Genomic DNA, 11,708 nt, shown 5'->3' with positions numbered 1-11,708 from the left:
CCAAAAAAAGGCATCTAAAAAAAAAAAAAAAGACCTGTCCACTTATTAAGCTCGTTGTTCATATTTTGTCCCTTTTTCATCCTCAGTTGTTCACTCAGACTCTGATTTAATGTCCATTTCCTCCTTTGTGTCACTCTGAAGCTGTGTGCTGGACCCTAGCTCTATTCCTGGCTCAAAAAGGTTAAGGTTCGCCCTAATAGCCACCAATTTCTCCACTCTGTTGTTTGTTAAACTGTTGCCCACCTTTGTTTTGGTTTTCCCAAAGAATGCTCTGAGGCGCAAAGAAGCTGCTGATGTTGGTGGGATCTGAAGGATTACAGAGGCGATGGGTGACAGGGCCTCAGATGCACAGAGACCCTTCCACCAGGTGTAGGGAGAAATGTGCTGGCATGATTGCCATATCCCATCCCCATTCCAAAGGCCTTGCTTGGTAGAAAACTTTGCCAGACTTGCCAGAACTTTGCCCTCATCAAGATTGAGGTGGTGTGAGAGGGTAGAAATCACATAGTATGCGCTGTTGATCTGTTCTCCAGAAAGTATTTGTTTCCCAATATGCTTTGGATCCAGCATGTATGCTGCTGCGTGAATTGGCTTGATACAAAACTCTCCACACAGCTCCAGAAATCGAACAACTGCCGTCTCCTCTGTGTTGAGTAGCAAGGCTGAAGGGAGGGCTGTGCTGATTTTGTCTTTTAAATCAGCAAAAAGCCTGAGAACATCTGACAAGACAGCATCCTCTCCTTCAATCTGATCAATGGCAAATGCGATCGGTGAGAGTAGCGTAAGATTGCGAACCACTCTCTCCCAAAACACATCATCAAGCAGTATTTTCCTGATGGAGATTTCAATTTCCACAGACTGTGATCTTGCCATTTCTTGCAGAGACTCCTTGTCTTTTAGAAGGCTGCTGTACATGGTGACAACCCCAGCCCATCTAATGTTGCAGGTCAGTTTCAGTGTGGAGTTATTTTTCTTTGTATTTTTATTGCTGTAGGTTGCTGACACTTCCTCTTTGCTCCTGACATCCTGTACAACTTGCTTGGCTGTCTTGTATAGTGTTTCCATTGTTTGCAAACTCATGATGTCCTTGATGAGTAGGTTAAGCCCATGAACCATGCACCCAATAGGTGTAATGTGAGGGTAGGCCTCCTCCACTTGTGCCCAGGCAGCCTTCATGTTTGCAGCACTATCAGTAACAACAGCAAACACCTTCTGTGGTCCAACGTCATTGATTACAGCCTTCAGCTCATCAGCAATGTGAGTGCTCGTGTGTGTGTTGTCCTTTTTGTCTGTCGTCTTGAAAACCAATGGTAGAGGAGTAGAGACTATGTAGTTTATGATGCCATCACCTTGTACATTTGACCACCCTTCGGAGACAACAGCAACACTGTCTGCCTTCTCTATTGTTTCCTTCACCTTTCCTTGCACTCTGTTGAACTCAGCTTCCAGTAAATTAGTAGACAGAGCATCTCTGTTCGGAGGAGAGTATCCAGGGCAAATAACATTGAAACATCTCTTCCAGTACACATTCTCACTGAGCATGAGGGGTGAGCCTGTTGCATATACAGCTCGAGCCAGGCACTCATCGGCATTCTTTTGGCTGTGGTCTTCCATTGTATGGCAGAACAATGGTTCTTGTGCGCTTTGATATAATGTTGCATTTTTGCATTTGGTTAAATGCACCTGCAACTTTGTGGCATTCTTTACATACTGCTTTGTACAGTAGTTGCACATGTACATAGTCTTCCCATCGTCATTAATGGCTGGGGTGAAATGCTTCCACACATCTGATACTAAACGTGGCATTCTTCCCCCTAAAGAAATAAAGTGGGAATGTTTAAATTAGCCAACACATAACAGCATGAAACAACATTTAATGTTAAAGGCAGCCTACAGTATGCACTGGGAAATTAATAAAACAATAAGTTGGGAGTATGATTAGCCTATTGGGCTTGAAATGTTTTTATATACATATGTTTTAGCTTGTGTGGAAATAGATAAGTGTGTAGTTATTTAAAGAACAAGATGATCAATCAAAATCATAATCAACTTACCTTACTCACTAGGGAGGATATCGTTAACAATGGTATCCTGTCCTGATGTAGCAAATATAATATATGTATTGCTGAAGTATAAAGAATGGCTCCTTTCAAAAAGAGTACCGTGTTTCTCCACATTAAAAATACAGAAGTGCTTCTAAAATTCCCAACATTACAAACAGTCCGTTGGAAATTTACCGGAAATGTACCTTTTTGCCACCAGCTGCTATACAAGCTAGTAGATACAGCTATATAATGTTCGCTAAGCAACTTTATCCATGCTAATATAATAATAACACGTCAACGAAAATACGTTTATCCACTGACCCATTTGTATTAATCCACAACTAGTAATAAATCAGAAAGGAATATGAAACGCGGAACTTTTTATTTTCGTTGCTGTAACCCGGAAGTACTTCTGTTACCCACATGGGTTTCCGTTTGCAGTTGTTTGAGGAACCATGAGAGTGCAGTGAACAAGCCATGAGCTGAGCTTTTAAACAGCAAAACACCGGTAGGTTTCACCAAACACCATTTGATTAAAAGGAATGCTGATAGCTGTTGCCAGATGTTTTGACTCAAGAGTAGCTACGGCCAATTAGCTGGCTAGCCATAATAGCAGATATATCTGACATGTGCTTGCTGAGAGAATATTTCAGTCAAGCCTACAGCAACCCCGTAGTGATTTGTACTATTTGTGTACAATGGTGTTTCTATATATCTTCTCCAGGTACATTCCTGCTTCGTGTAGTCACTGGGAACATCAAAGTGCATTATTTATCCAGTGATTTGCAGCTTACAGTACCATGTCTTCACAAGACAGTAGTGAGGGGCAGCAGTGCCCCCTGGCGGTGGGTGTGGAGACAAGCAGCCAGTCTGCCAGTGATGGGGAGACAGACTGTGAGGTCATTACGGTCACCATTGGAGCAACAGTCCCCACAGGGTTTGAAAACACTGCTGCAGAGGAAGTCCAGGAGAAGATTGGGGCTGATGCAACAATAAGCAAGGACCGCGGTCGAATATACTTCCAAATAACCACAGATAAGCTCTCACAGGTAAGATGCCATTGGCTTTGCCAACAGGGTATGCCTGGTGTCAAAACAACAAAGTCATTTCTGAAGATTCTGATTTATTTCACGTGATTAGTAAATAATGTTTAGTAAAGGTCAACCCTGTTACGTGAACTTAACTCTCCTTTTACTATGGTGAAACTATTCCTTTTTTAAAAAAGAAACATGCAGGTGAGCTGGTTCTGCTCTTTTTGGCCATTTTGTGGAGGAAAACTGAGCGGGTTGAGCATAACACGTCAACCCCGTTACCCATAGATAGATAGGCTAGAAATGTTTAAAAAATGTGAAGCTTGCATTCAATTGCCCCTCCCTGTAGCACACAGCAAGCTTCCATTTCTCCTGTCACAAGGGGAGTTATGATAATTTCAATCCTGTTACATCAAATATGTTACTTTAATTGGCACTAATTGTAATTTTTCTTAATTTAACCTCTTGAGATGGGAAAACATGTTTTTTATAAAGTTGAACATGTGTACTTTATGACAGAATGTTAAAATTAGGTGAAATAATTTGTTTTCTTTTACCAAATTACACGGCCCGAAAAACACTATCTGTGGAACGACCCAACCTACATTTCCTATTACTGTAACTGCAGAATTAGTCAATTTCCTTTCATCTTGATTTACGAGTATTGCAAAACCACCTTTTTTGGCTACTTTAATATGACTATTACAAGAGTGTTGTGAATATGATGAAATACAGATGTCATTTAAGCCGAGTTTAAATGCTTGATAAAAAGCCTATTATTCTTTGTGTGGGCATCAAATCAAACTTTATTTTCCACATGCGCCAAATGCAACAAGTGTAGACTTTACCGTAAAATGCTTACTTACAAGCCCTTAACCAACAGTGCAGTTCAAGAAGAAAACATTTCCTGTAGTCCACAATCAGCTCCTTTGTCTTGCTCACATTGAAGGAGGGGTTGTTGTCCTGGCACCACACTGCCTGTTTTCTGACCTCCTCCATATACGCCATCTCATCGTTGTCGGTGATCAGGCCTACCACTGTTGTCGTCAGCAAACTTATTGATGGTGTTGGAGTAGTATTTGGCCACGGAATCGTGGGTGAACAGGGAATGCAGGAGGAGACTAAGTATGCACCCCTGAGGGGCGCCAGTGTTAAGGATCAGCATGGCAGACGTATTGTTGCCTACTCTTACCACCTGGGGAGCCCGTCAGGAAGTCCACGATCCAGTTGCAGATGGAGGTGTTTAGTCCCAAAGTCCTTAGCTTAGTGATGAGCTTCGTAGGAACTATGGTGTTGAACGCTGCGCTGTAGTTGATGAACAGCATTCTCACATAGGTGTTCATTTTGTCCATGTGAGAAAGAGCGGTGTGGAGTACGATTGAGATTGCGTCATCTGTGCATCTGTTGGGGCGGTATGCGAATTAGAATGGGTCTAGGGTGTCCGGGAGGATGCTGTTCATGTGAGCCATGACCAGCCTTTTAAAGCACTTCATGGCTACCGATGTGAGTGCCACGGGGCGGTAATAATTTAGGCAGGTTACATTTGCTTCCTTGGGCACAGGGACTATGGTGGTCTGCTTGAAACATGTAGGTATTACAGACTCGGTCAGGGAGAGGTTGAAAATGTAATTGAAGACACTTGACAGTTGGTCCACGCATGCTTTGAGTACACGTCCTGGTAATCCTTCTGACTCAGTGGCTTTGGGAATGTTGACCTATTTAAATGTTTTGTTCACATCGGCTACCGAGAGCGTTAGCACACAGTCATCCAGAACAGCTGGTGCTCTAGTGCATGCTTCAGTGTTGCTTGCCTCGAAGCGAGCATAAAAGGCATTTAGCTCATCTGGTAGTCTCGTGTCACTGGGCAGTTCGTGTCTGGATCTCCCTTTGTAGTCTGTAATAGTTTTCAAGCCCTGCCACATCTGACGAGCGTCAGAGCCGGTGTAGTAGGATTCAATCTTAATCCTGTATTGTTGCTTTGCTTGTTTGATGGTTTATCTGCGGGCATAGCAGGATTTCTTATAAGCATCCGGATTAGTCTCCCGCTCCTTGAAAGCGGCAGCTCTAGCCTTTAGCTCGGTGCGGATGTTGCCTGTAATCCATGGTTTCTGGTTGGGATGTACGTACAGTCACTGTGGGGACGATGTCATCGATGCACTTATTGATGAAGCCGATGACTGATGTGGTGTATTTAAAAAATATATTTATTATTTAACTAGGCAAGTCAGATAAGAACAAATTCTTATTTACAATGACAGCCTAGGAACAGTGGGTTAACTGCCTTGTTCAGGGGCAGAACAACATATTATTCCTCGATGCCATTGGATGAATCCCGGAAGATATTCCAGTCTGTGCTAGCTAAACAGTCCTGTAGTGTAACATCCGCGTCATCTGACCACTTCCGTATTGAGTGAGTCCCTGGTACTTCCTGCTTAAGTTTTTGCTTGTAAGCACGAATCAGGAGGATAGAATTGTGGTCAGATTTGCCAAAATACAATGCATCAAACTTTTGATTAATTTTTACACATTCATAATGGTTTGTTCACCTGGCTGTTACAGTACCATTGAGTAAATTCAAAATATAACCTAGCTTTTTTACCTGTGCCGCCTCTTTCTAGGTCCATAATCTGAGGTCTGTGGACAACCTGTTTGTTGTGGTTGAAGAGTATGACAACTATCAGTTTAAAGACTCAAAGGTATGTCTCTTTTCATTACAGCACAGCCAACCTGAATTCATACAGCCTCTACACATTCACTTCAATTATAACATTCATGTTGGTAATAAAAGAGAAGTCCCCTACACTTTATACCATGCTTTTTCCCTGTTAGGGTATTTGATAGAAACACTACCAATTCTGTCCAACAGGAGGAGACATTGGAGGACTTGCAGAAGCTGGCCTCCAATCTGCAATGGACCAACGCACTAAAGGTCTGGAAACTGAACACCTCTCTGAAGAAGAAGAGGGGACCCCATAGACGGCCCCAAGGTCCTAAGGGGAAGGGACGGAGAGGCAGAAATTTCAGAGATAGAGGCAAAGCCAACAAAGACGTTGTGGAGATGGACACCATGGAGACGGTCACCGCAGAGATAGAGAAGCTGCAGCTGGAGCCTCAGGCACCGACTACAGGCCAAGGGGGCGGGTCACCTGACCTGGAGAAAAGCCCCCTGGGTGAGCAGCAGGAGGTGGAGGGACAGGAGCCCGGACCAAAGGTCCTGAAGTTTCGTGTGACGTGCAGCCGAGCAGGAGACAAGCACAGCTTTTCCTCCAACGAGGCCGCCAGGGACTTTGGTGGTGCCGTGCAAGACTTCTTCCAGTGGAAAGCAGACATGACCAAGTTTGATATTGAGGTAAAAATAACATAACATTGCATGCTGTTCCAACGGGACTGGCACCCACTGAATTCCTCTGCCCTAGCCAGGCTTGTCAAGATAAGCCTGCGAGACACAACTTAATTGATTACATTACAAAGAAAACAAACAGGGTAGGAATAACAGTTCTGAGAGTAAATATTTGACCTTAAAATAAATAGGTGGGGTCACATAATGTGAAATTAAAGTGTGTTTTCATTATGATTTCACTGTGTCTTTGTGTGTGTGTTGGCAGGTCCTTCTGAACATACATAACGTTGAGGTGGTGATTGGCATTGCCCTGACAGAGGAGAGTCTCCACAGAAGAAACATCACCCACTTTGGACCCACCACGCTGCGCTCCACCCTGTGCTATGGCATGCTCAGGTCTCCTACTCTCCCTCCATTCACACTCAGTACAGTCAAGCTAAACGGAAAGCTCTCTCTACCTCATACCTGCACTTTGATAATACATGGGTGAAATACGGATTGTGATAAAATAACCCCGTTCTGTGATTTCTTGATGCAACCTATTTTGATATACACAACACATATAGCAATTGTAGTGCTTCATTAAAGTATGTTGCCTCTAATTGATTCAAATTTGTGAAAATCAAATGACAACTGTGATATTTGTCTCTTTCATTGGACAGACTCTCTAAGCCTCAGGCATCTGATGTTATACTTGATCCCATGTGTGGAACTGGAGCAATACCTTTAGAGGTAAGAAGGAGAATCACAATACACTGTTATTAAAAAGAGAAAATATGACTACGGTAATTGACTTTGCCTTCCATGAAGTAGTAATCAGATAGTATAGCCTACTGAGTAATTGATTGTCTCGATCAGGGAGCCATTGAATGGCAGCAGGCATTCTACCTGGCTGGAGACAACAATGACATGGCAGTGAGCCGCACAGTCAACAACATCTGTCACATCCAGAAGAAGAGACGAGACAAGAGCAGGTGAGACACAACAAATCAAACCATACACAAGTTACTTTATCTGAATTAGTCACCCCTCAAAGTCAGACTTTGAAGAAGAAATGCAAGACAAAGTGATGAGACCCATTTGATCGTTAGTTGTGTTAACTCCATTTACTCCCCAACCCTGCAGTACGCCAGGGTTGCCCATAGACACAGTGCAGTGGGACCTGTGCCATCTACCCATGAGAACCAACTCAGTGGACATCATCATCACTGACATGCCCTTTGGGAAGAGGTAGGAACCAAAGAACTATTTCAATTAGGACCTACACTCAACATTGACTAAACGTCCTAGATATTGCTAATTTCTGCGTGGAATGTATTGGTATGTTTCCGTGGCTGAGGTGTACATTGTGTGGTTTTATTATAGAATGGGCTCCAGGAAGAAGAATTGGGACCTCTACCCACCCTGTCTGAGAGAGATGGCCCGGGTGTCCAGACCAGGCTCAGGGAAGGCCGTCATCCTGACCCAGGATAAGAAATGCTTTCAAAAGGTAATGTACCACACATACAGTAAGACTGTGTAATCTGAGGTAGATGGAGTGTCCTAACCTGTCTGTACCTGAAGGCTCGGTCATCAATAGGAAATTCCAGGATAACTAGAGAATGAGTAGTTGAGGAGGTTGTGGTGTCTTATTAAATTAAATTAGTCCATGCCAATATCTGTGAACAAACATTTATTGTTAGTGTATGGTATGGACAGAGTCTACACGGTTTCCATCGATAAAAGACAGTACTGTGCAGCTGTCTTCATCGACCTGGCCAAGGCTTTCGACTCTGTCAATCACGTATTCTTATCGGCAGACTCGGCAGCCTTGGTTCCTCTAATAACTGTCTCGCCTGGTTCACCAACTACTTCTCTGATAGAGTTCAGTGTTTCAAATCGGAGGGCCTGTTCGGACCTCTGGCAGTCTATGGGGGTGCCGCAGGGTTCAATTCTCTGTCCGATTCTCTTCTCTATATATCAATGATGTTGCTCTTGCTGCTGGTGATTCTCTGATCCACCTCTACGCAAATGACACCATTCTGTATAGATCTGGCCCTTCTTTGGACACGGTGTTAATAAACCTCCAAACGAGCTTCAATGCCCTACAACACTCCTTCCGTGGCCTCCAACTACTCTTAAATGCTAGTAAAATGAAATGCATGCTCTTCAACCAATCACTGCCCGCCCGGCTAGCTTCACTACTATGGACGGTTCTGACTTAGAATATGTTGACAACTATAAATACCTAGGTGACTGGCTAGACTGTAAACTCTCCTTCCAGACTCATATTAAGCATCTCCAATCCAAAATTAAATCTAGAATTGGCTTCCTATTTCGCAACAAAGCCTCCTTCACTCATGCTGCCAAACATACCCTCATAAAACTGACCATCCTGCCGATCCTCGACTTCGGCGATGTCATTTACAAATAGCCTCCAACACACTACTCAATAAATTGGATGCAGCCTATCACAGTGCCATCTGTTTTGTCACCAAAGTCCCATATACTACCCACCACTGCGACCTGCATGCTCCCATTGGCTGGTACTTGCTACATATTCGTCGCCAAACCCACTGGATCCAGGTCATCTATAAGTCTTTGCTAGGTAAAGCTCCGCTTTATCTCAGCTCACTGGTCACGATAACAACTCCCACCCGTAGCACACGCTCCAGCAGGTATATTTCCCCTGGTCATCCCCAAAGCCAACATCTCCTTTGGCCGCCTTTCCTTCTAGTTTTCTGCTGCTAATGACTGGAACGAATTGAAAAAATCACAGAAGTTGGAGAGTTATATCTCCCTCACTAACTTTTTAAGCATCAGCTGTCAGAGCAGCTTACCGATCGCTGCAGCTGTACACAGCCCATCTGTAAATATCCCATCCAACTACCTACCTCATCCCAATATTTGTTTTTGTTTTTCTGCTCTTTGCACACCTGTATTTATACTTGCACATCCTCATCTGCACATATCACTCCAGTATCAATTGCTAAATTGTAATTACTTCACCACTATGGCCTATTTATTGCCTTACCTCCTTGCTTAATTTGCACACGCTGTATACAGATTGTTCCATTGTGTTATTGACTGTACGTTTGTTTATCCCATGTGTAACTGTTGCTGTTGTTTTTTTGTCGCACTGCTTTGCTTTATCTTGGCCAGGTCGCAGTTGTAAATAAGAACTTGTTCTCAACTGGCCTACCTGGTTTAATAAAGGTGAAATAAATCAAAAGAAATAGGTGGTCCCTTGGCCAGATGGTGTTTATTCAAGCAATACTGTGGTGTGTCAACTTTAATGACTTTGTGCCATGAGTGTCTTGTGACCGGGTGCATCTGTCTCGCTCAGGCCATATCGAGGATGGGAGGACTCTGGCGGAAGCACCACACTGTCTGGGTCAACGTAGGGGGCCTACACGCAGGGGTGTTCCTCCTCAAGCGCACAGCAGGGATCTTTGGCCAAACCCCAGAAGATGTCAGGGAACCCCTAGAAGAGCAACCAGGGAAGGAAAAAACAGCAGAGGAAAGGGAAAAGGAGGTTAAGTGACCGAGTTAAGCCCCACCTATACATAATATACTTTAGAAATGGCATAGAAATTACCTTTTGCCATTATTTATTTGATTAATCTATTTTGCTGTTTTATTTGTTGACGGTCCAAAAGTGAGTGTCTCAAAGGGAAACCTTTCCTAAGTTTTACTGTGTTATAGACAGACAAGGTTTTGGTGAAGTGAAAAAAAGTTGACTGCCTACTTACTACAACCAGTTTAATTTTCATTTTAAACCCAGCTTTATAAAAAGTTGTCTTGCTACACCTGAGTGCCAGTTATATGAATGTAAGTCATTAATCATCCGTTGTTCTTTTAGCTACTGTAGGTAAGCAAGACTATTGATTTATATGCCTATTGTGTTGAGGGAATCAGTTCAAATGACCACACCTCTCCACTCCATTGATGACTTGTTGGCAGTTTCTGTAACATGAGACTTTATGGTAAATAAAACTTGTTTCCAAACATGCGTTAAAGGGTGACTGTACTTCCTAATTTGGCCTCGTTTTATTTGTTTTATTAAGAAATGTTAATTGCCCTGACTGAAATCAAATGTCAGTTGTTTTCAGGTTGTGGTTTGCAAGTGGGAAGAGTTAGCCCAAAGAGATTCTTGAAGAATCAATGTGGACATGTATTTAATTCAGAAGTCCTCTTAAAATGGATGAAGCTACTGCAGATTCTGCACACACTCATGTGTCTGCACACACTCATGCATCACCCAGCTGCATAAACAATGACAACAGTGTCTCAGTGGTGGGTACTCTTTTCTTACATCAGAAGGGTTAGTCAGCCAATATGCCAAATATTCTGAAATAACTTTAGATTTTTTTTTTGAAAGATAAGCTTGAAATTGGCATGGTGTAATTGACTCAACAACACACAACTTTAACTTTCTTGTTGAATCAGGAAATCAACAGTTATTTCTGGTTTATTGAAGTTAGCTGGCTAACTTATTGATCCTGCTTTGTATAGTCATGGCCAAAAGTTTTGAATGACATTAATTTTCAGTCTGCTGCCTCAGTTTGTATGATGGCAATTTGCATATATTCCAGAATGTTATGAATAGTGATCCGATGAATTACAAAGTCCCTCTTTGCCATGCAAATAATCTGAATCCTAAAAAAACAAACATTTCCACTGCATTTCAGCCCTGCCACAAAAGGACCAGCTGACATATCAGTGATTTTCTTGTTAACACAGGTGTGAGTATTGACGAGGACAAGGCTGGAGATCACTCTGTCATGCTGATTGAGTTTGAATAACAGACTGGAAGCTTCAAAAGGAGGGTGGTGCTTGGAATCATTGTTCTTCCACTGTCAATCACGGTTACCTGCAAGGAAACACGTGCCGTCATCATTGCTTTGCACAAAAAAAGTTCACAGGCAAGGATATTGCTGCCAGTAAGATTGCACCTAAATCAACCATTTATCGGATCATCAAGAACATCAAGGAGAGCGGTTCAATTGTTGTGAAGAAGGCTTCAGGGTGCCCAAGAAAGTCCAGCAAGCGCCAGGACCGTCTACTAAAGTTGATTCAGCTGCGGGATCGAGGCACCACCAGTACAGAGCTTGCTCAGGAATGGCAGCAGGCAGGTGTGAGTGCATCTACACGCACAGTGAGGCGAAGACTTTTGGAGATGGCCTGGTGTCAAGAAGGGCAGCAAAGAAGCCACTTCTCTTCAGGAAAAACATCAGAGACAGACTGATAGTCTGCAAAAGGTTCAGGGATTGGACTGCTGAGGACTGGGGTAAAGTCATTTTCTAGGATGAA

General features: G+C 43.1%; 2 protein-coding genes across 2 annotated transcripts; one reads left to right on the top strand and one right to left on the bottom strand.

Moving 5' to 3' along the window:
• LOC135539927 (uncharacterized) lies at positions 1-2,468 on the bottom strand. Its single transcript, XM_064966192.1, has 2 exons — positions 2,055-2,468; positions 1-1,814 (listed from the first exon to the last, which is right to left on the bottom strand). The coding sequence occupies exon 2, from the start codon at positions 1,804-1,806 to the stop codon at positions 91-93; it is 1,716 nt and encodes a 571-aa protein (XP_064822264.1). The 5' UTR covers positions 1,807-1,814; positions 2,055-2,468; the 3' UTR covers positions 1-90.
• thumpd3 (THUMP domain containing 3) lies at positions 2,453-10,407 on the top strand. Its single transcript, XM_064966194.1, has 10 exons — positions 2,453-2,553; positions 2,770-3,094; positions 5,695-5,772; positions 5,943-6,425; positions 6,682-6,812; positions 7,079-7,148; positions 7,275-7,390; positions 7,542-7,646; positions 7,782-7,905; positions 9,742-10,407. Exons 2-10 carry the CDS (start codon positions 2,846-2,848, stop codon positions 9,937-9,939), a joined length of 1,554 nt encoding a protein of 517 aa, XP_064822266.1. The 5' UTR covers positions 2,453-2,553; positions 2,770-2,845; the 3' UTR covers positions 9,940-10,407.
• The last annotated feature ends 1,301 nt before the right edge of the window (positions 10,408-11,708 follow it).

The sequence above is a fragment of the Oncorhynchus masou genome, chromosome 5 (assembly GCF_036934945.1).
Source record: "Oncorhynchus masou masou isolate Uvic2021 chromosome 5, UVic_Omas_1.1, whole genome shotgun sequence".
Lineage (NCBI taxonomy): Eukaryota > Metazoa > Chordata > Actinopteri > Salmoniformes > Salmonidae > Oncorhynchus > Oncorhynchus masou.
Note: the sequence above shows the minus strand (reverse complement) of the source record. Positions and strands in the feature narration are given on the sequence as shown.

Bases quoted from the DNA above. Each gene is read 5' to 3' on its own strand.
- LOC135539927 (XM_064966192.1), bottom strand. From the start codon at position 1,806: ATGCCACGTTTAGTATCAGATGTGTGGAAGCATTTCACCCCAGCCATT.
- thumpd3 (XM_064966194.1), top strand. From the start codon at position 2,846: ATGTCTTCACAAGACAGTAGTGAGGGGCAGCAGTGCCCCCTGGCGGTG. The intron at 6,426-6,681 runs GTAAAAATAACA...GTGTGTTGGCAG, and splicing joins TGACCAAGTTTGATATTGAG to GTCCTTCTGAACATACATAA. The intron at 7,149-7,274 runs GTAAGAAGGAGA...TGTCTCGATCAG, and splicing joins CTGGAGCAATACCTTTAGAG to GGAGCCATTGAATGGCAGCA.